Source organism: Geotrypetes seraphini, chromosome 1, assembly GCF_902459505.1.
Source record: "Geotrypetes seraphini chromosome 1, aGeoSer1.1, whole genome shotgun sequence".
NCBI lineage: Eukaryota > Metazoa > Chordata > Amphibia > Gymnophiona > Dermophiidae > Geotrypetes > Geotrypetes seraphini.
In genome coordinates, this window is record NC_047084.1 from 175374798 (window position 1) to 175399589 (window position 24792).

The following is a 24792-nucleotide window of genomic DNA, read 5'->3' on the forward strand; positions in this document are numbered from 1 at the left end:
TCTGTCTCAAAAGCAGACAAGTTCCCTCCAGGAACTTGTCCAAACCTTTTTTTAAAACCAGCTACATTAGCTACTTTTATCACAACCTCTGGCAATAAATTCCAGAGCTTAACAATGGTGAAAAAATATTTCCTTCTATTGGTTTTAAACATATTTCCCTATACATTGTGTGTTCCCTGGTCTTTGTAATTTTTGATGGAGAAAAGAATCTATCCACTTCTACTCGTTCTACACAACTCAGAATTTTGAAAACTTCAGTCATATCTCCCCCCCTCAGCCATCTCTTTTCCAAGCTGAAGAGCCCTAACCTCTTTAGCCTTTCCTTATCCGAGAGGAGTTCCATCCCCTTTATCATCTTGGTCACTCTTCTTTGAAATTTGTAGTACAGAAGCAAAACCTTTAAAATGCCCTAAATGATATTTTAAAAAATGACAAAACCACATAATAAATCTTAAAAAAAAAATTTCTGCAACTTTCAGTAAATTTGGATCATGGTTATTGTGTGCAGGCAACATTTTAAAATTATAATAGAGGAGAAGCCTAGTGGTTATAACAGCAGGCTGAGAACCAGAGAAACCAGGTTCAAACTCCACGACTTCTCTTTGTGATCTTGGGGAAGTCAGCTCACCCTTCATTTCCTCAGTACAAACTTAGGGGCCTTTTTACTAAAGCTTTGCATGAACTAACAGATATTATGGGGGGCTAAATGCTACACTTCATATTTTATACCTATGGGCCATGTGGCACTTAGCATACGCTAACTTCCATTAGCATGCACTAAGCTTTAATAAAAGGACCCCTTAGATCACAAGCTTTCAATGGACAGGAAAATACTTATTGTACTTTAGTATAACTTGTTTTGATCTTCTGAGACAGACATGATCAGGGCCAGCTTTATGTGCATTGTGGCCCCTAATTTGTAACATTTAAAAGGTCCTACTCAATTAAGTAGGAAGTTTAATCATTTTTTATGCTAGTGAAGTGTGAGGTCTCTTATAATGTGAGGCCCTAAGATATAACTTGTCTAGTTTATACATAAATGAGGCTCTGGGTATAAGCTAAATCTAAATAATGAAAAGTTATCTGCTGTTGTTTAAAAGATGTGAAGGTGAACCCACATGTCTCCTCTTTATTCTCTTGTAGGTGCTGTTTCAGATGAATAGACTATGTCATCAGACTCCCTTCTCCCCATCTGATGTGTAGAATCTTCTGGTGATACACGCCTTCACCATACCACTCGACTGGTTGAATTATGGACTATCTAACCCTTATGCGATTTAATAGTAGGGGTTTATCTTAGAACAAAATTTAAGACCGTAAATAGTTTATAATTGCACACTGTCACTCAGTAACTGCTTATAGCCACCAGAACATGCAGTTTCACTAAGCTTTGCATTTCAACAACAGTAATCACTGATGCAGCGCAGCAGTTTTCCTGCCTCATGCTACAGACTTCACTGGAAGCTCTAAAATGCCTTCCTTTTTATACTTTCCAAGAAACGGAATGCTAGAAAAAAAGATCAATGATTCTGCAGAAAAGGGACAGAAATTCCTCAAAAATGGCATGCAGGAAGAAAATGTGAATATCTCAGATAAGTGTGAAACCAGTTTTTGGTTGCTGGCGGCTCGGGGTGTGGAGCAGTTAAGGCATGTTCTGCAGGATGCTGGGACCCTTCTTTCTTGCGAAGCCCTGGAGAGGAAGGGGGTTCCTGGGCTTGGCCTTCCTTTTGCCTATTGTCAACTCAGGCATTATGTGGGCTCTCTCCAGGGGAGTTCCCTGGGGGGGGGGACTTTGGGACCCGTTTCTGTGCTTTTTTGACAGCAGATCAAGACCCTAGGGTCTCGATTTCATACTTTCATAGCAAGATTATAGCTCTTCGCCCACCTAGGGTTTTTCCCAGGATTTGGGATGCTTGGCAGCGTGACTTGGGCAGGGACTTGGGGGGCAATTTTTTGTTAAAGATATTGCAACGTACCGCTGGTCTGTTCTATAGTGCTGAATTGCGAGAATGTCACTATCGCACAGTCCTGCGGGCATATGTTTCCCAAAGTCAGGCTTATTATACGGGCTGTATTGGCACTCAACTCTGTGTCTGTTGTTCTGTAGAGGTTAACTCTTATCTCCATGGTATCTGGAGTTGTGAGGGGATTCAGGCTTTTTGGAAGGTGCTGGCTTCCTTCTTACAGGACCTGGTGCAGGTTCCTGTGCCTGTATCGGTGCTTTACATAAGAACATAAGAACTGCCATCTCCGGATCAGACCTTCGGTCCATCCAGTCTGGCGATCTGCATACGCGGAGGCCCAGGCAGGTGTACACCTGGCGTAATTTTAGTCACCTATATCCCTCTATGCCTCTCGTAAGGAGATGTGCATCTAGTTTGTTTTTAAATCCTAGAACGGTGGATTCTGCAATAACCTCCTCTGGGAGAGCTTTCTATGTTATTTGCTCAGTTTTCCTTATTCTCTGTGTATACTTCTTCAGAAAAACTATTTTTTAGTAACTGTTTCATTTTGGGGAAGAAATGTATCTTATGTTGTTGGCTCTCTTCTGAACCCCCCCCCGCCTTTTGGCTTTGGAGGAATCGACTTCTTGAACTTATGGGCTGGGAGGCCTGTTTGGCCTGTTCGTCTCGTCGCCGGAGCAGAGAATTTGTCAACACTTGGACTCCATACTTGAACATTTTGTCCCCTGCGAGTCGTAGCCGTATCCTGAATAGACTCCAAATGTAATCGGGTATACCTGTTTGACATCAGTCTCCCCCCCGTTTGTGCGTTGTAGTATTTCGCTTGGTGGAGGCAGGAAGGAAGGAGGGTGGGTGGATTTCTTTCTGAGGGGTTGGGGTATTGATCATGATCGTGGAGAACAAAAGAGTCCAGTCCTCCGCGGTAGTTGGTTGATATTGTAAACCTTGTTTTATACTATTGTTGTACCTGCTGTTGTCACTGTTTAATAAAAAGATTTAAATATATATATATATATAAAAAAAAGTCGTTATTGCCATCTATGAAAGAGTGTTAGAAGCTGTTGAATGCTGAGCTCCACTCTGTTCCAAAGCAACACAGACAGCCTGAGACTGAAAAAATAAATTAAGAATCTGGTGAAGGATGACTCAAAAAAGGCACCTTGTAAACATCCCCTTGATCCCACTACACATTTTTATATACTCTGTATATCATACTCTACCCTGCACATCCCAAACCCACATATTCTCACTCAGATGCATTCCCCTATCCATTACATGCACCCCCCCCACATGGACGAATAAAAAAAACACAACCTCAAGTAAGCCACCTCCACCCCCACCCTCTATACTCTCACACATTCATTTTCATATGTCCTTCCACATACCTCATTCCATATCTTCACTGTACATACTCCCCTTATATCCCCATGTATCCCACACTCGCTTTGACCCATACTCACATATACCTATATCACTACATATGCCCTCCACATAAGGCAGTGGGTGGTGTGAAGGTGTCTATCACACCCTTCCCACACACAGACCTAAATACATACATCTCCACCTCCAACACAAACATGCACCCACTCACCCTCATACACTTGCATTTGTAAATACCTCACCCCTCCAACTCCTCCTCTCTCTTCCACATATATTCCCACACCCAATCCACATCCCTCACACCTCATATATTTCTATACCTCTACACTCCCGCTATGTATCCTCAGAGTAACCATTCAAAGACAAAGCTACAGTCTTTCCCCACACAAAAAAATAACTGATACAACTTCTCGATTCTCCCTCTAAACATACTGTTCCATATGCAGATTTGTCCCTGCCATACTCCTCACTCCCATACCCAGATATTTACCTTTCTCACCAGACCACACCAATGGTTCAAACTAGCCTTCCCCCATCCTTCACGAGTATTTCAGAAGAAGCTGCATGAATCCACATTTGCGTACCAGGGAACCAAAATATGAAACAACCTCACTCTTCACTTGTGGCAAACATGCACGTATCTTCAGGAAAAGGTTTAAAGACTCATTTTTTCTCCTCGAGCCAATAACTATCTACACTCTACCCATCTAACCTTCAACCAGTTTACACAAAGTTCAAAAAGGACTACATCCACCACGCTTGAACATGCTGGGCTTTTTCCAAGGTGAGAGAAACTCACAACGTAGCCCCACACCATCATAGGAACATGCTGTGTGTGAATAACAACAGTGAATGAACTTGTATAGTGCAATTACTATCAATCTAATTCACAAAATAACAATGGAAATCCTGCCCCTCACCTCCAACCTAAAGAGCTAAAGTAAACAAGTTGACAAGAATCAACAGCAGCAGAACTTAGCTTAAGGAATCAAATTGTCCCATTCTTAAGGCATGGAAAAGCACTAATTATGCATGCATGTTTTTCCAGATAGTGCGTAGGTGCCCTAGTGCATAACTATGAGGGGGGCATATCTATAGATGCAAAGGAAAGAAAGTGGGGAAGGAACTGTACACATAAACCTGAGATAAAATGGAGTTTATTAAATGCAATCAACTACTGAAGTCCAAACATATCATATCAGATAATATATCATAACCAATCTGTCTGCAAAATACAGTATATTGGTTATGATATATTGTCTGATATGATATGTTTGGACTTCAATAGTTGATTGTATTTAATAAACTCCACTTTATCTTAGGTGTATGGTTCCTTCCCCACTTTCTTTTCTTTGCTTATTTATCGTGGGGTTGTTTGCATTGTTTTTTGGACTTTACCTATGGATGCAACATGGAAGAGGCAGAGCATGTTTCCAACACATGCATGCAAATTACAGTATACTGTAAGTTCTATAGTTTGCATGGCATATGTAGGCACACCCATATATGCCTGTCATTGAGCTGGTGAAAATAGTCATGTCCTAAATTTAGGCACACCAATCTAGTTTCACACTAGTATAATGGCATCTTGGCATAAAGGTGCCATAATGGAACTGGTGTTCTTAACTGGAGGCACCAAGGTACAGAATTGCTGCCTAGAGTTTTCTTCCGAGGTATTCACATCTTTGAGTCAATGTAATTAAACAATTGTACTCACTGTCATTTTTGATTATATTGATCACACAAACACACATTTATGAAAATATAAAACTACTAATCTCACTAGGGTCGATATTTAATGATATTTGGCTTCAGGAAATTTAGAAATTTTGTGCTTGCTGAGATGTACGAAATCCCATTTTACATAAAGGTTCAATGTAGGAAATAGGACGTCCAGGTAGGGATGTTATTTTCCTGGTATTATTATAAAAGGGATAAGAAAACAAATGCTAATTTTTGGCCTAAATATCAGCAGTGTCAGATAATCTTACTATCAACTATGACTAAACGACACACCATAAAAGGGCTGTTCATTGATTTATAAATTATATAATGAATATAAGGAGGAAAAGACTTCAAGTGCTCCAAGCAACAGGGTTTAGACTTTTCTTGCCCTGTTGCTCGCCACCGAGCTATCATTAGTCATAAAAACCTCCTTAATACAATAAGCCTGTTCAATTGATTATGCTTTTTTATTTCATTTTTATAAATTATTTAAAATGGTCAATAATTTTTTTTTTACTTATCTGACCGCCCAAATCTGCTGTATATTTTTAGTCTTTTTTTTCCAATGCAGTTCTAAAAAAAAGTCAACATGAAAATAGAAGGTCAGGTTTTCTCAAGGAAGTCTAGGATGTAAACATTATCAAACAATTATTAAACAATCAGAATGGTACTAACCTGCTCGTAAGGGAAATTGCCTCACTTATTTTCCTCTGGTGTTGCAATAAAAATGGCGCTACAGTGTCCACTAAGCTGAGCTTTGCCATTGCTGATGAAAATTACTGGCATCTCTGGTTTGAAAAGTTTCAATCAACTTTATTGACCCCTAAATACTTTGCAAAACCATATACATTGGTATTATACATTTGAAAAAAAAAAATTTATATTCTGCAATTTATTTATTCAATTTTATATACGGTTCTCCCAAGGAAGCTCAGAATGGTTTACATGAATTTATTCAGGTACTTGAACATTTTTCCCTGTCTGTCCTGGTGGGCTCACAATCTATCTAATGTACCTGGGGCAATGGGGGGATTAAGTGACTTGCCCAGGGTCACAAGGAACAGCGTGGGTTTGAACCCACAAGCTCAGGGTGTTGAGGCTGTAGCTTTAAACACTGTGCCACACTCTCCCCTAATTCTATATAGATTACAAATTATTCAGAAACTCAAACATTTTTCTCTAACTGTCCCGGCGGGCTCCCACTCTGTCTAATATACCTGGGGCAGTGGAAATGAAGTGACTTCCCAGGGTCACAAGGAGCAGTGTGGGATTTGAACCACAACCTCAGAGACCCGAGGCTGTAGCTCTATCCACACACTCCCAGTGTGGTTCAAGACAATTTAAATTGTAAATTCAACATTGCTTTAACTGATGGAACCTAACCTCTAATTTCCCAAAGACTCCACAATTTGTTATTTGCAATTTCGCAGTTTGCAAACATTTTCGGAAACTGTACTACTGTGAATAATGAGAATGGGACTGTAACTACAATTTGAATTGTTCTTTACACAATGTGCATCATTTTGCACTTGTCCACATAAAATGTTATTTTTTTATTTGGATGCCCTGTCTTCTAGTTTCTTAAGGCTGTTCTAGAGATTTCTTACAGTCCGCATGTGTTTTAACAACTTTGAATAGTTTTGTGTCATTTGCAAATTTAAAGGTCCTTTTGTTAAGGTACAGTAAACACCCAGGTTGTGCTTACCATAGCATAAAAGGGTTTGCAAGAAACACAATCAGGAGTTCTGTGGTAAGTTCTAAATCTGCACATGCAAGCCATGCACTATTTTTTTTTTTTTGTCATGGAGGGAGTGTGTCCAAGAGGAGAGAGGTGTGTTTCTGCAGTGACCAAGATGATAAAGGGGATGGAACTCCTCTCGTATGAGGAAAGACTAAAACGGTTAGGGCTGCTCAGCTTAGAAAAGAGATGGCTGAGGGGAGATATGATTGAAGTCTATAAAATCCTGAGTGGAATAGAACGGGTACAAATGGATCAATTTTTCACTCCGTCAGAAATTACAAAGACTAGGGGACACTCGATGAAGTTACAGGTAAATACTTATAAAACCAATAGGAGGAAATATTTTTTTCACCCAGAGAATAGTTAAGCTCTGGAACACATTGCCAGAGGTTTGTGGTAAGAGTGGATAGTGTAGCTGGTTTTAAGAAGGGTTTGGACAAGTTCCTGAAGGAAAAGTCCATAGTCTGTTGTTGAGAAAGACATGGGGGAAGCTACTGCTTGCCATGGATTGGTAGCATGGAATGTTACTACTCTTTGGGTTTTAGCCAGGTACTAGTGACCTGGATTGGCCACCGTGAGAACGGGCTACTGGGCTTGCTGGACCATTGGTCTGACCCAGTAAGGCTATTCTTATGTTCTTTTTATGTACTTAATCAGTCATCAGAGCCACATTATTATGTGCTAACTGATTAATGCAGGATTAGTGTGTGAGACCCTTTATGCCGAGGTGTCAGTAAGTGCTTACACACTAATTTTCTTTAATAGTTGCAAGGCCAATAATTCAGTCATCGTTCTTATTTCCAGATCATGTATAAAGTTATTAACATGCGCTACCATTAAGATGGGTTATGTTACTAATAACCTGGATTATTAGTGGCCTAATGGTTAGTACAGTGGACTTTGATCCTGGTGAACTGGATTTGATTCTCATCGCAGCTCCTTGTGACCTTGGGCAAGTCATGTAACCCTCCATTGCCCCAGGTACAAAAAACAAAAACAGACTGTGAGTCTAGTAGGGTTAGGGAAAATACCTGCATATAGGCCCCGTTTTACAAAGCTGAGGTAGCGATTCTCCTGTGACAAATGCAACGAAGTCCATAGGCATTGAATGGGATTCGGTGCATTTTCTGCAGAGGAATTGCTACCAAGGCTTTGTAAAAGGTGCTGTGTATGTCTAGTAACGCTATAGAAATAATAATTATTAATAGTAACTAGGTCTCATCGTGTAAAGTGGGACCCTGTGCTAAAACAGCATGACTTGTGAAAAATAACTTGTTTTAACAGTAGCCTAGATTTATACATTCCTTACCCCCTTCCAATGTAATTAGATAATTTACACCTCAAAATATTGACTCCAAATATTGCTCTATTCAGAGTTTCCTATGTTTGGTTATAAAGGAAATTAAGCACATTTTTGTCTTTGAATCATTATGATGTTCTTGGTGTTGAATGAGGCAGGTTGGATTATCGATTTGACTTATTTTCTTCTAAATCTTTATTCCCTTTGTTCATTTCCCAATTTAGATGAAAGACTTTGCATTCTTTTTTCTTGTTTTGTAATGACTTTTTTTTTTGCATGGACTAGCTCATATATTCCCCTTTTCCTGTGATGTTTTTGTGGCTGCGCCTATGTTAATTTCTTTTCAACTTATGTTTGAATTGTACATGGAAAACACCGATGCAGTGATCTGATCAAAACAATGAGATGCTCCTTTTGATATTTCCCTAACCATATTCAGATTTGTTCTTGAATTTCAAGACTAATCATTGAGGAGTCTTTTACTAAGCCGCACTAGCCGATTTAACGCACATTAAATGCTATATGGACGCATTAGCATTTACCGCACACTAAATCGGCTAACACGCCTTACCCCTTCTTTTACAAAGGTGTGCTATGCTTTTTAGCGCATGACAAATATCGTTCGCTAAATACGCGCTAAACACTAACATGTGCATGTTATCCTATGGACACGTTAGCGGTTAGTGCATGCTTTGATATAGCATGTGCTAAACAAGTGCTAAAACGCTTAGAGCGCCTTTGTAAAAGAGGGCAGGCCTATAGTAAGCATCCCCCCTATTCACTAAACTACAGGAAGGATTAGTCAACTTGGAACTAGTGAACTACCTAGATAAATTTAACATTCTTAGTGAATATCAATCAGGTTTCAGAAAAGGATACAGCACGGAAACAGTCATAGCTTCCATCCTAAACCACCTCTGTGCTCTTTTCAGCAAAGGTACAAGTGCTCTGATATTACAACTAGACCTTAGTAGTGCGTTCGATCTAGTAGACCAGGGGTAGGGAACTCCGGTCCTCGAGAGCCATATTCCACTCGGGTTTTCAGGATTTCCCAATAAATATGCATTGAAAGCAGTGCATGCAAATAGATCTCATGCATATTCATTGGGGAAATCCTGAAAACCCAACTGGAATATGGCTCTCGAGGACCGGAGTTCCCTACCCCTGTAGTAGACCATGAAATAATGCTACTATGCCTAGACGCAATGGGGCTCTCTGGAAAAGTAAAGAAATGGTTCCAGGAATTCCTAACAAACAGATCATACCGAGTGGCCAGCGATGGAAATTACTCTAACCCATGGAAAACCCCTAGGGAGTTCCCCAAGGCTCCCCACTATCACCCACACTATTCAACATTTATATCTCATCCTTAGGCCATCTATTACAAAAATTAAACTTAAACTATTATATATATGCAGATGATATAACTATCTTAATCCCCTTAAATGACATAACAAATGAAATTATAGTTCACCTTTCTCACATAATGAAATCGAAAAATGGACAACCGACTTCAAACTGAAACTAAACATAGAAAATACAAAAGTCTTCCTGGCAAGCCCCAAGAACAAAATTACCAGAACATCGTTACAACTAAACGGCCACGAATACCCAATCTCCCAAACCATAAAAATCCTGGGAATCACACTAGACACACACCTAACCATGGCTGACCACACAAACTTAGTGATGAAGAAATGCTTTTGTACACTATGGAAACTGTGGACCATTAAAAAATACTTTGACGCTACATCCTTTAGATTACTGGTGCAGTCCCTGATCCTATCAATTCTGGACTACTGCAATATCATTTATCTAGGTATCCCAAAGAAAACAGTACAAAAATTAAGAATAGTGCAAAACACTGCAGTTCGCTTGATCTTCGGACTGAGGAAAAACGACCACATTAGCCCTTACTACAAAAGGTTGCACTGGCTACCAATGGAGGCGCGGATACTGTTCAAGTTTGCCTGTATTTGTTTCAAGCAGATCTGGGGATTGGCACCTTCTTACCTACTACCACATTTCATTTTACACAACCCCACATGACCAACCAGAAACCGTAACATATTTACATATCCAAAGATCTCAGGCTGCAAATACAAATCCTTTCTGGACAGGTCCTTCATGTTCCAAGCAAGTAAACAGCAGTCTTGGCTGGGAAATTACATTAATGAATCCAGGCTGACCTACGGCGCATTCCGGAAAGCAATTAAAACTATATTATTTGACAAATTCATCTCCTAAACAGAAGCCTCACCACTTACTAAGGCATACCTTCCCTCTGTCAATCTCAATGTAATATGCTGTCCTTTTATCTATTTCTTGTATAATAAGTTGTACCCTCACTTCTTGCATTCTGTAATTCGCTGATTGTCCAGCTTTCTTCGATGTGAACCGCTTAGAAGTCTTTCGACTGTGGCGGTATAGAAGAATAAAGTTATTATTATTATTATTAAAAGACCCCCTGAATGTTTAAAATGTGAATTAAAAAAAAAATATCAAGGACAAACATGACTTTTCTTTGATTTTTGGATAAGACTTCTCAGTGCAAGAATAAGTAAGCAAAATGTATGTCTGGCTTATGAGATAAATAGCACGTTCACCTCAAGCTTTCTAAAACAAGTCATACACAGTGATGGGGCAGTGGGTTTGGCTATAGGAGCTATTGCTCTTGGTCAGATCTCACAAATTCTGAGTGTATGTGATATTTAAATTATTTATCTCATAAGCCAGACCTACATTTTGCTTACTTATTCTTGCACTGAGAAGTTTTATCCAGCAATATAGTATTCAATTACTTTGACCTCCTAGCCTTTCAAGTTACGATAGAACATACTCCACTTAACCTACACAGTGTGATTTAGTTTCCTTTGATTTTAACATTTGTTGTTTTTATTTGTGCAATTTTGCAATAAAACATGGAATTAATAACATAAAGTATATGCAGTAAAACATGGTCTATAGTAACAAAGTATATGCAGTGACAACACTTTTACAAAAATAGCATGTTGAAGTATTATCTCATTCTGTGTTAGGAAAAAAAAAAAAAAACACATCCCCATGGATATACCGATTATTTGGCAAAGCAAGCCTACTAATTAGGCACACTATTATTTGATGAGCAAGCTTGCTCCAGCTTAGCTGTCTGCTATGGTATTATCCATGCTCCTGTTATACAATCTCTTTAATATTGTGTATCAAGTCTGTGGTACCCTGCAACATAGGGGCATCAAGATTCAATTGCAGGACCCAGCTCCTAATTCTTGGGCTGACTGAACCCGGAGATGTTGCAGAGACTGGGTTCATATCCCCTGGAGGGGCCTTGCCATTGTGTGTTAAGGGCACTTACTGGTTGGTCACAGGGTGCACTTGTACTGATCCTGAAAGGGGAGTTGTGCTTCCTGCCTAAAGTCTTTATCCAGGACCAATGCAGGAATCAAAAGTGGAAAACTCCTCAGAAATTGTGAATAAAGTTCATGTTGCCTGAAACTGTTTTGGGCAAGATGCTGCCTACTTTAGAAACGAGGAAGGAATATGATTGCAGCTGATGGCCAAATATGTAAATTTATGCGTAAATGTTTTTCGGATGACTTTATGCAGATACTTAATAGACTGAGATGATTAAGTCCAACTGCTGAATATTATTGTTTAAAGTTGTTCAGATAACTTTATGAGAGCTACTGTATTTTAGTGGCTTGCCTTAAACCCTTTAATTTTAATTGGAGAGTTCTGACATTATGTGCGAATCTGACATTATGTGCGAATTCTAACCCTAGACAACCTAATTTTCTTTCTTTTTTTTGACTAAGGCGCTCTTTTACTAAAGTGCACAAGAATCTGGACTTAACGCATCTGTAACGGTGCAGAATTTTTACTGTGTGCTAAACCCATATTTAATGCAGCACAATGGGGGGGCATTACTTTCTCTATTTTATTGAAGATCAGGCATTAATGTTACCAGTAGCATGTGGTCCTGCATAGAGTTAACATGGGAGCACTTAGAGCTGGATTCTGTATAGGACACCTACATTAAGTGCCATAATAAAGGATACCTAGCAATGCCTAACTTCACAATTCGTGTACAATTTTTTTTTTTTTAATTGGCATGGTAATTGACTGTGCCAGTTTTCAAACAATCAAAAAAAAAAAAAAAAATTACCAATTGAGTTCTGCGTGGAATTCTTAGAATGCCTAGTGATTCCTAACGATGCCTATCTCAAAATTAGGCATGTTTAGGAGGGCAGAGAATAGGCATCGTATACTTAGGTGCTGCTATGTGTGCAAGATAGGTGCTAGTAAATTAGGCCAGATAAAACCTGGCTTAATGTGCCAGTGCCTACTTCTACGATGCCTAGTGATACCTAAGTCCGCTTAGGCACTGCTAGGCATGATTCCATAAGCAGTGCTTAGCGGTTGACAACCGTGTAGAAAGATGCCTACTATGTAGGCACGCTTAGATCTGGGCCTTAAAACCTTCTGTTTAGTGGTACTAAGTGCTCCTGCATTAACTGAGTACTAGCCATTTAGAACTAGGTGTAGTCTTTTTAGGACTTCTAACACTTCAAAACCGAACATGTTGAGGCAGTCAGTTGATCCTGCTAGAAAAACCATGTGAAAGTTTGTTTGCTCTGCTCTGTGCAATGCTTAAAGTTATCTGTAATTAAGAGGTAATGAATGAATTGTAAGGACTTCAAGATAGCCTGGTGCCAGAGAAGTTGGAGAGTCTTCCTGCAGTGAGCTACTGTAGTTGGAAGTCCTGGTATCTGTAGCCACAGCCTATACTAAGAAGATTTAATTAATACAGTGTTTTTCAACCGCTGTTCCGCGGCACACTAGTGTACCGCAAGATGTTGCCTGGTGTGCCACAGGACCGCCATCAGGGCAGTACTACCAGTCCTGCATTCAGGGGCCCGGAGCTGACAGGGGGCCCGGGCTCCCCCAGGGTCCTAGGCAGTGTTCTAAGGCAGGGGCGCCAGTAGCTCGCCAAGGCAAAGTGAGTCGATCACCCAGGACTCACTTTGTCTTGGCGATCTAATCTATCGAGCCGATAAGTCTTCTTCTCCCCGACGTCAATTCTGCAGTCGGAGAGGAAGTTCGGGCCAGCCAATCGCTGCCTGGCTGGGCGGAACTTCCTCTCCGATTGCAGAATTGACGTCGAGAAGAGGAAGACTGATCGGCCCGAAGCAGGGAGAGCATGCGTCGACGTCGGCGTCGGCTTTGGGGCCTGCTATCCATTGGTGGGTCCTGTTCCCCGATGGCAGCGGCAGTGGCTTGGGGAACGGCAGGGAGAAAGAAAGAAAGGGGGCAGGCAGGGAAACAGAAGGAAAGAAGAGAAACAGAAAAAAAGAAAGAAAGGTCAGGGAGAGAGGAAGAAAAAGTTGGGAGGAGGGAATGAGGTGTGGAGGAGAGAAAGCATACAGGCTGATAGCAAGGGAAGAAAAGATTGGATGCACAATTCAGAAGAAGAAAGTGCAACCAGGAAATCACCAGACAAGGTAGAAAAATGATTTTATTTTAATTTAGCAAAGTGGAGGCAGTATTACCACAGTTTTCAAAGGAATTTGCCCAAATAACTTAAATAGTTTACTGGGTAAGATTCCCAGAGATGAAAACTTCCCTTCACTTACTATGCACAGTTCTGAATTTATATCTGCTGTCTATATTTTACAATATGGTCACCTTTTACTAAACCGCAATAGTGGTTTTTAGCGCAGGGAGCCTATGAGCGTCAAGATTCCAGCCAGAATATCAGCTTTGTGTTCAGCCAAACAGGCCCAGGTTTCGCATCTGAATAAAGTATTTTATAATTTTTCACTATTCTGTTTACTTAATATTTCATAATAAAGTAATTATAAAATACTTTCTTTGTGTTTATTTGATTCCTATTCAAGAGAATTACTTTATATATAGTCAATATAGGCACAGAGTTAAATTTTTTAACATTTTCTAATGGTGGTGTGCCTCGTGATTTTTTTCATGAAACAAGTGTGCCTTTGCCCAAAAAAGGTTGAAAAACACTGAATTAAAAGGAGATGACTGGAGTGGGCTTGGCCCATTACCTGATGTGAAGCCAGTAGGCAGAGCTTATTGCCATATTGATGCATCCAAAACAACCTATTAGAAACCAAGGAGGTTTATTTGACAGGGGACTGCCATAGACTGTGTTTTAAGTGTGTCAGTATGGCAGCAGCATGAGGAGGTGGCTTCAGCATTGTCATGTGATGTAGTCTCCTGTTAATTAAATCTCTTTGGCCTGTACCAGGGATCTCAAAGTCCCTCCTTGAGGGCCGCAATCCAGTCGGGTTTTCAGGATTTCCCCAATGAATATGCATTGAAAGCAGTGCATGCACATAGATCTCATGCATATTCATTGGGGAAATCCTGAAAACCCGACTGGATTGCGGCCCTCAAGGAGGGACTATGAGACCCCTGGCCTGTACCAGTCACTTCATGATTCTTACTACCGGTATTAGCACAGTAGGGAAAGCAAATTGGGTACTATTTAATGCAAAGACTTGTTAGAGTATACTAACAGTTATGCCCCCAGCACATCTTTCACACTGCAAGTAAAGTCAACTGCATACTTCTGGAACCTTTCTATTATGTACTAATGTTTAAGCCCATTACATTAACGGGTGCTAGAATATATGTCTGTCTGTCTTTCTTTCTTTCTGTGTCTCTCCCTGCCCCTGTCTCTTTCTTCCTTTCTCTCTCCCTCCCACTTTCTATCTTTCTTTCTTTCTATCTATCTCCCTCTCGCTGTCTGTCTTTTTTCTGTCTGTATCTCTTCCTGGCCCCCTTTGTCTATCTTTCTATCTGTCTGTCTTCCACTCTCTGAACCCTGTCTGTCTGTCTTTCTTTCTGTCTCTCTCCATGGCCCCCTTCTGTCTCCCCCCCCCCCAAAGCAAACCAAGATTGCTCCTTGGCCCTCTTTCCCTCTCTTCCCCCACTTCCCTGTGCAGCAGCAGCATTTCCCTCCCATCCTTCCCTGTGTAGCAGCAGCAGCAGCAGCATTTCCCTTCCCCCACTTCCCTGTGCAGCAGCAGCATTTCCCTCCTGCTCCACTTCCCTGTGCAGCATCAGCATCATTAGCCCCCACTTCCCTGTGCAGCAGCAGCATTCCCCCCAGTTCCCTGTGCAGCAGCAGCAGCAGAATTTCCCCCCTTTCCTGTGTAGCAGCAGCAGCATTTCCCCCCTTCACTGTGCAGCAGCTGCAGCATCCCTTCCACATCCCTGTGCAGCAGCAGCAGCATTTCCCCCTTCCCTCTGCAGCAGCAGCAGCAGCAGCAGCATTTCCCCCCCTTCCCTGTGCAGCAGCAGCATTTCCCTCCCCCATCCTTCCCTGTGTAGCAGCAGCAGCATTTCCCTTCCCCACTTCCCTGTGGCATCAGCAGCAGCATTTCCCTTCCTCCACTTCCCTGTGCAGCATCAGTATCATTTCCCCCACTTCCCTGTGCAGCAGCAGCATTCCCCCCCACTTCCCTGTGCAGCAGCAGCAGAATCTTCTCCCTTTCCTGTGTAGCAGCATCAGCATTTCCCCCCTTCATCTGTTGGCAGCTCAGCTACAGCATCACCATCCATTTCCCTGTGCAGCAGCAGCAGCATTTCTGGGGGGGTCCTCACATCCCATGTGGCAGCAGCAGCAGCAGCATTTTTCCCCCTTCCCTCTGCAGCAGCAGCAGCACGCATTTCCCCCTTCCCTAGTGCAGCAGCAGCAGCAGCAATTCCCCCCCCCCCGTCCCTGTGCAGCAGGGGTACAGCATTTCTCTTCATCGTTTCTGGCCAACTCCCTTGCTGAAGTTATTTTTTGAGTTCAGGAGCCCCATGGCGGATCCTCTCACAATACCGTGGCCCTGCGTTGGAAGCCTTCTCACTGAATGTGACGTCAGAGAGGCTTCCGATGACAGGTGCAGCTCGTGAGAGGTGCAACAGCAGTGGCTTTTGAACATCAAAAATAACTTTGGCAAGGGACTGAATGAATAACTTCAGTAAGGGAGCCGGCCGACATGCGGGGCTGCAGAATAGTACCTGGGAGACTGTGAGTTTCAGGACCGCTGTGTAAGACGGAGGTGAGGGCAGGAGGGGGGGGAGTCACTACCATGGGTTGCTGCCTTCGTGCGTCCGTGCTTAAGGTGCCTGTTGCATGCGCAGTAGAAGAAGCCAAGTGTCGCCAAGGGATGGTGATGGGGGAACCCACCGCTAGCTTCTTCTACTGTGCATGTGTGGCACGGAAGCACAGATCCCAGACACAGGGATCACGAAGATTGAAGTGCACTTCATGCTAAGGGTTTTATTATAGCGGATTACTGTGAACAAATTGCTACAACTGCATTTGTTTAAAGACTGAATGTTCCTACATGCAACTGAGTTGTGCAGCTTCATTATTGACAGTGGTTTAGTAAGGGGGGCAGGGGTGTACCTCCCTGGGTGCCATCCTGGGGGGGGCACTGACACCCCTCTGCCCTCCCATGCCATGCTTGCTTCTCCATTCTCACCCCTGTACCTTTTTAAATCTTCACCAGTGCAAGCAGCATCTCTGGCCTGCTGCTTGCAGCAGCCTGCCTTCCCTCTGAAATCACTTCCTGGTTGCCGGGCCAGGAAGTGACATCAAAGGAAAAGCTAATGCCTGTTTGAGCAGCAGGCCAGAGAAGCTGCTTGCGCTGGTGAAGATTTAAAGAGGTACCTGTGGGGGGGAGGGGGGGAGGGCATGAGTGTGGTTGTGGGGAAGGAGCAGGGGGTGGAGAGGAGGGCACAGGTGCCTCTTATCCTCACTACGCCACTGATTATTGATGCCGATAGCATCGTACAAAAGAAATTAAGAGTGCAAATGCTATAGGCTCAACAGTATAGAATCAGAGCCTTTAATATTTGCTTATTGGGTTTCAAAGAATAATAGGGGCTTTTATACCAAATGCTAGTAAGCACTAATGTGTGCTTCCTGCTGCTTAAAATCTACATCCGTAGGGTGCACTCAGGCACCACTTGCTAATTTCAGGCTTGGCACATGCCAGCTACTTTGTATTTTTTAGCTCTAGGGCAGGGGTGGGCAACTACGGTCCTCGAAGGCTGGAATCCAGTTGGGTTTTCAGGATTTCCCCAATGAATATGTATGCAAATAGATCTCATGCATATTCATTGGAGAAATCCTGAAAACCTGACTGGATTCCGGCCCTCGAGGACTGGAGTTGCCCACCCCTGCTCTAGGGACATGTTTGAGGGTAGAGAGTAGGCATACCCTGCTCTAATTGGTTAGTACATGGGCACGTGCACATACTGACCGATTAGCACAGGATTGGTGTGGGAACCCTTACTGCCTACAAAATAAGTTGCAGTAAGGGCCAATGTGCTGATGTCCACATGTTAATTATGAAATTAATGCATGCTCATTAATGGGAAAAATCAAATTTGTCCATTGTAGAACCACACTAAAAAGTGGCCTCAGTGCATAGGAAACCCACGTACTAAAAATAGCACAGCCCGCTTTTTTAGCGTGGCTTTGTAAAAGAGCCCCACAGATTGCAAAAGGTACACATGGAAATAGGGAAATTGCAGCAAAATCTCTTAACACAGTTCTGCAGTTCCATATTTCTGCATGTTAAGTCTGTTTTAAGTGTTTAATGCTCTTGAATAAAAGGGTCCCACAATATTTTCCGGTCAATGAGTTGCTGGACAAAAGTTAAGCAGTCAATGGGTAGGGAAATTTCTCCTGCTTCTGTTCAGAATTTGGATCTGACCCTTCATTTTTATAAATCGACAATGGAAATGTTATATAAGGCATAAAGGGCCCCAATCTTATTTATTGATTAAAAGTTAGGATTGAAGCCGCTGATGAACGTTCAGATGGGCCATCTGATTCAGTCCAGCTCCCAGCTGGCATGTGGAGTTGACATTTTTCTGAAATTATTTAAATCTGATGTGTGAACTGCCAACTGGTTGTCAAAAACTTATAAAATTAGAAAAATTATTTTGCAAGCTCCTTGTTTACCCTTATGTTTTTTGGTTTGGTTTGATGATGATTTAGAAGGGAATAAAAGGTTTACCTTTTCATGTGGAAACGTTCTGTGTGACCAGACCAATCCAAGGATTAAACTGAGGAAGATATTTTATAGAGCCTTCCCTCTCTGAGATTGCTCTGTTAACTCCTCTGTTATCAGCAGTTGTGGCCTAGGGAATAGAATGGGATGATTTATCGCAGATGAACCGTGATGAATCGTGCCTCTCCCTTTCCCCTTGCCAGTGCCTTTCCGTTCTCACACCAGTGTCTCTCCTCTTACTCCGCCTCCCACATTGGTGCCTCTCTTCCTCCCCTCACCACTGATGCATTATTCTCCTCTCTGTCCCCCCCACTGGTGCCTCTCCTCCTCCTCCTCTTGAAAAGTATGTCGGCGCGAGCAGCATCTCCATTCCCTGCTCTGCTGGCTGATGGCTCCCTTCTGTTGTCACTTCCTAGTTAGGGACCAGGGCACGATATCAGAGAGGAGCTGAGGTTGGCGTGAGTAGGAGGTGGAAGATGCTGCTCGCGCTAGTGAATTTTTCAAGAGGTATGCGGGCTCTTACTTAGGGGTGGGGAGGCATAGCCCTCCCACAAGAGATCAGGTGCTGCCATGGACGATTCATCATTGTCGATTCAGCAATGAAACGGCCATGCTGAATCATCTGCAATGAATTGTCCTAGGCCCCTAGGGATAAAGGACAAGAAAAGAAGAAATTGAACTCAAATTCCAGTGGTTTGTTATTTCTAAGGACCCTATTTACTACACACCGACCAGGAAAAGGATCTACATAGGTGTCATTCCCTCTGCTCATTGTGCAGCGGGCAGCTAAGAAAGCCAGTAGAATGTTAGAAAATATTAGGGAAGGAATGAAAACAGAAATGAGAATGTTGCCATGCCAAGCATTTTGGGGCCACCTAAACTGAGCTCAAAAAACACCCTGTACATTTTTCTGTCCTGCAGCATCTACATGTGTAAATTGTGGCATTTTACAAAATTGTTAATTATATATTATTTACATGTGTAAATATTGCCAATTATGCATATTAAATTCAGAAGGTCATTTTGCTGTAGAACAGTTGTATGGCATCTACATTTATTTATTTATTTTCTACATTTATATTCTGTACTATTCAAAGTTCTAGGCAAATTACAATTCCTCTATTCTAATTTAATATTAGCACTTATGGGACTGCATCCCCCACATATTTGGGCTCAGAGTTGTTTCAAATAAGAGCATCAATGCACACATAGCAAGAGGAGAATGCTTACAAATCACATTTAATTGGAAGAAATGGAATATACTCAAATGTAACCTAGCTGTAAAAATAACTTCACCGTAAATGTATCGTCAATAATGTAAATGTAGCATCGCCAAAAATTTAACTTCGCTGTAAATGTACAGTCTCTTCATCTGTTAACCGCATAGAACTTCCATGGTAATGCGGTAATACAGAATAAAGTTATTATTATTATATTACTCAACAACTTTTGAAATAAACAAAGATTTAAAACATTTTCAAAATACAGAATAAGACGGTTGTGTAACTGATAAAGAAATATCATTCCAAATCTGAATTGCTTTCTAAGAAAAAGATAGTTCCAATGTTCTCATATAACGAACTGACTTGGGGAGATCAAAGAATAATGACCTCGAAGGACTGTCGCCAAAAGGAAATGAGACCAATAAAGTTACATATTTAAGGAGCCACGCCATTTACAATCTTAAAAATGAAACAAGCTATCTTAAAAGCAATCTGTGCTTGAAAAAGAAGCCAACAAAGTTCAGTCAATAGTGGGGGCAAGTCTGAAATGTAAAGATCTCAGGGCCACTTATGTCCTAGAAGTCTGAGTTTTGAACCTTGACAAAATAGGGCTTGACAATCAGAATTTCTCGAATAGTTCCTGCTATTCACTGTGTTTGGAAAGTTATCTGGAATAGCTAAGGGAATGTTATGTTATTAAATCAGGTTTTCTATTCCGCCTTTACCAATTCAGTTTAAGGTCGGATTACATTACAAGAGCTTAGGTCAGTTATCCAGGAAGTTACAATGGACAGTTTGACACGGACATTCAATAGGGTTGCTAGTACAGGTAGATCAGTACAACTATTAATATAGTTAGTTCATAGTTACAAATACATAGGGCTCCTTTTACGAAGCTGCGTTAGGGCATTTTAACGCGCTATATTGCCACGTGTGCTAGACGCTAACGCCAGCATTGAGCTGGCGTTAGTTCTAGCTGCTTAGCACGCGGTAATATCCTGCGTGCGCTAAAAATTGCCAGCGCACCTTAGTAAAAGGGAGCCCTTTGTATCCATGTAACAAGTATGTCATCGTTATCTCATCGTTATGTCTCAGGGGCTGCATTAGGCAATTTAGAAATTGGCTTTTCCAATTATCATTTAGTTACTTCAAAGGACGGCTCCCTGTCTTGGTTTAAAAAAGCAGAAGGGGGAGGGGGGGGGGAACGTTCTATTACAATAAAAAAAAAAAAAGCCTGCCATATTCATAGTTTCATAAAATTTATGATTAAATGCTAAACATAGAATTCAAAGTGTTGTAGCATTAAAAATAATTGGGGGGAATATAATATTAACACAAACATGACAGTACAAAACTACTTACATACTGGGATGGGATATCAAACAAGAGAATGGGGTGGGGGGGGGAAAACTCCATTAATTAAAGAAAAGAGAAACTGTTGACATTCAAGGTCAGCAAGTATCCAAATATAATCCACACTCCTCACTGCGTTCACACACATCCTGGCATCTACAGAGTCTGTATTCGGCAAGATGTTTTTATTTGAAAGGAAAATTGCAACAAGTATTTCTATGTAGTTTCATTTCATTTTCAAAATGAAAGGGGAAAAAAGGACACAATTTTGTTTTGTATTTCTTTTATTTTGACAGGGATTCTGACCAATTAATTAAAAAAAATCTTTATAGCTTAGCCAAATCTCCCCTACCCCAAGCTACCCTTTACCCAACCAAAACATACTCCATTTTCCCCTCTTAATTCCTGTCTCACTCATCATATTTCACAATGTCTTTGGCTGATCAAGGATAGCATCATTTTTTATTTTTTTTATTTTTTGCATATGGCCATTTTGAAATAAGGCACGACTGGAGCAGGAAAAGAATGGAAATTAATTCTTGCCCTGTTTGTAACCCAGGAGTGCAGGAGCAAAAATGAACTGTGAAGGTCCTTCGGGAAAGGGCTTTAGCTGAGCCTGGGAGAGTTTCTTCTTTGTTATGTGTACATTTAATATGTTCTTTTGCTAAAATAAAGCACACTAAAATATCTAGATGTATTGAACCTGAATACTTATCACCATTGTACAGGGCTGCATATGTCAAGTACTGCTATAAAAAATGATAAAATAAATAATGAAACAAAGATAGCACTCCTGCACACCAGTATTATTTATTCTGTATCTGTTGTCTTTTGATGTTCTTTCTAAAATGGAATATTGGTTAAAGAACACAAGCCACAACCGCTCTTACCAGACACTGGCAATCCTAAATCCCTGTGTTGTTGTCTTTTGAATTTCACAGTCCTTTTTCTCACAAGCCAGCAAGACAAAGGTATTAGCTTCCGTGGGGATTCAGTGCTACATTGCATGCCCTCCATCTTAAGCACAGGCAGTGGAATGGGGAAGACCACTGGGGGGGTCATAGGCTCACCAATATTTTAACAACATCAGCATTCAGCATGGGGTGGGAGAGGAGATTGCTTATTTTAGAAACATAGAAAATGACGGCAGAAAAGGGCTATAGCCCATCAAGTCTGCCCACTCTATTACCCCAATGAATATGCACTGAAAGCAGTGCATGCAAATAGATCTCATGCATATTCATTGGGGAAATCCCCAACTGGATTCCGGCCCTCCATATATACTATTTCTATTAATATTGCAGAGGGATTTCTGGATATCTTATCAACTTGAAAATACATCTATTGCTAACTGAAGTTACCTAAAACCTAGGAGAGACAGATCTAGAAGAATTTTCTGAATGAATATATATGGAAGAGCTAGATTTTAAAAGAACAGTGAAATCCTGGTCTTCCCCCTGGGAGTTTCACCTTTTAGCTTCCCCCTCCCCCTCCTGAATTACTGATTACTGGGCTACACGGGAATGCTATTTGTACACTCTTGAAATATCTGCTGAAGAAAACAAGATAGATGTTTTACAGTTTTGCAAAATGGGTATGTTTGGTACTGGATTTATATGTGTCTTCCATAAAACATCTAAGCTCGGATTTAGATATCGTATTGCAAATGGCCCACAAAATGAGTTGTTATTGATAATCATTTATTTATTTTAGGTATTTATATATATCAAAATGATCTAAGCGGTTAACTAATCAGGTCACTCAAGCATTGCCCCTATCATGAGAACAAGCTAGTCAGTCTGGCACAAATATTACCAATAAATAGATAATACAACTGTATTTTCACTTTTCTATAGGCTGGTGTGTGCTTTTAAAACCCTTGCTTCCCAATGGATTTTACTTTCTTTGTTGTAAGAGTGGAAGGTCACCAAATCCACTCTTATTTTAGAGAGGTTCCACTTTCTATAGAGAGATACCTATAATACTCAAATATAAACTGATCCAAAAATAAACTGAGTTAACCTTTTTTTCTTCTAAAAGGTGGAAATAAAAGCTTAACTTAAATATAAATGGAGGACTTATATTAAAGTGCCCTGCCCTTCCAGAGTCTGCAACCCAGACCCCCTCCCTCCCTCCTCTTCCAGACTCTGAATCTTGTTCCCCCCTTCCTTCCTAGACTCCCTTGATGCCGTTGCAGGCCTGCCATAAATCCTGGTGGTCCAGTGGTGTGAGCTAGGACAGGAGGGATCCTTCCCGCCTGCTGTTCTGCCGATTCTGAAATATCCCACCTCCTCCTAATCTCCCAGACCCTCTAGGAAAACCTACCTTGAGAAAGCCCTGGTGGTGCAGGCAGTGAACTGGGCAGTAACAATACTCCTACGCTCTCTGCCCCATGCAGAGCCGCTGTCTAAAATGGCTGCTGCAAGTTCTCGAAGCAACTTGCTGGTTCCGGGGTCTTGTGGTAGCCATTTTAGATAGCGGTTCTACAAAGGGCATGAGCGTAGGAAGATCACTTCTGCCCTGGTTCACTGCTGGACAATCAGGACTTTCAAGGTAGGTTTTCTAGAGACCTGGGAGGGCGGGAGGGGGCATGTGATGTTTCAGAATTGGCTGGGACAGGAGGTGGGAGGGAACCCTCCTCTCCTGGTTTCACAGCTGGACTATCAGGGCTATTGCAGGCCCAGGGGAGGCTTTCAACAGGTCCGGGAGGGGGCAGGTGGGCGCTATGACTCAAATATAAACCAAGACCCCCCCATTTTTGGGCCTTTTTGGCCCCCAAATCGTTGATTTTAAAAATCGAGTATACAGTACCTTTGCATGTTCGCTAAAGAGTCTTGATATCTGTGAGGAAGAAAAATTGCATTTAAAAATCTCCATATTTTATTTTCTAGGTGGCTTTGGAGAGCAGGACCTATCAATGACAAGAAGCATTGTCTACCAGCTAAATAGACAGGATAAGAAGATTTCGCTCTGGTATTTCAAATGTACTGTTTTAATTGCCAGATTCACTGAATATAGTTTATAGTCATACACTTTATACTAGGAAGCTGATGTAGAATGGTCTACTCTTGATTTTCCATTTCTATCCTACTTCCCAAAGCACGAAGAAAGATCAGTGCAGGAAAATCAGTGTAAAAACCTCTGTGCTAGAGGGTAATGCAGTGAACATTAATAGTACATACTAATTTTGGCATTAAAAATTACTCCAGGATAGAGAAATAAAGGTGGATTTGAAGCAAAAGTAATAGTGAACACATGTTATTTTTGTAGCACTTTGTTTGTATAAAACTTAAGTTCTTTGCTAGGAATGAGTGATTCTGTCCTATAACTAATGGTGTTCCATTTTTGTTTTTATTGTACACCGCTTTGAATTGTGTTGCAACTAAGGCGGTATAATCAAGTTTTAATTAATAATAAATGATAATTTTATTCTTATATACCGCCAAAGCCATGAAAGTTTGAGGTGGTTTATAACAAGAAGCGCTGGACAATCAGCGAAGAAGTCACAATTCAACATCGTCAATACAATCTTACATAATGGAAGAAAAGGTTCTCAAAGTCATCAATGCAATCTTACATAATGGAAGAAGTGGAAAGCTATATAGATTTTAAGGTTACTGGTTGAATTACCAGAGGTATAAAAATAATAAACGGTCCAAATATTTTTTTGCCTTGCACAATTTTCTGTGCTGATTACTGGAATTTATGTTTCATTTTCATCTGGCCATTTTATTGTTGTTTTTTTTTTTGTCCGTTGCCAATAATATTGAGTGCTGTTCAGAAATGGTGCTCTCTAGGATCAAATTTATATGGGGCGATATAAAAATCAGCGTCAACTAGAACGGCACTTAGCGTGGTCCTATGAAAGGTATGCACACCGTATAGAATCATGCTAAGTGCCAGTGTGAGGCATAACTTTTAGGTGAACCCATTTAGGCCAAAGAAAACCAGGCGTAAATACCTGCGCCTAACTTGGGTGCACATTGGGCGTATTCTATAACAGTGAGCATAAATTTTACGAATGCACACAATCCACTCATGCTGCTCACCTGGCGATGACCCCTTTCAG

The 24792-nt window shown here is 41.3% G+C and overlaps 1 protein-coding gene across 1 annotated transcript in view; it reads left to right on the top strand.

Moving 5' to 3' along the window:
- Nucleotides 1–24792, top strand: part of TLL1 (tolloid like 1) — a 414583-nt gene that overhangs the window by 169592 nt on the left and 220199 nt on the right. Inside the window, 2 exon segments of the mRNA XM_033941915.1 lie at nt 23615–23667; nt 23669–23696. Of these exon segments, the coding sequence (XP_033797806.1) occupies nt 23615–23667; nt 23669–23696 (81 nt within the window).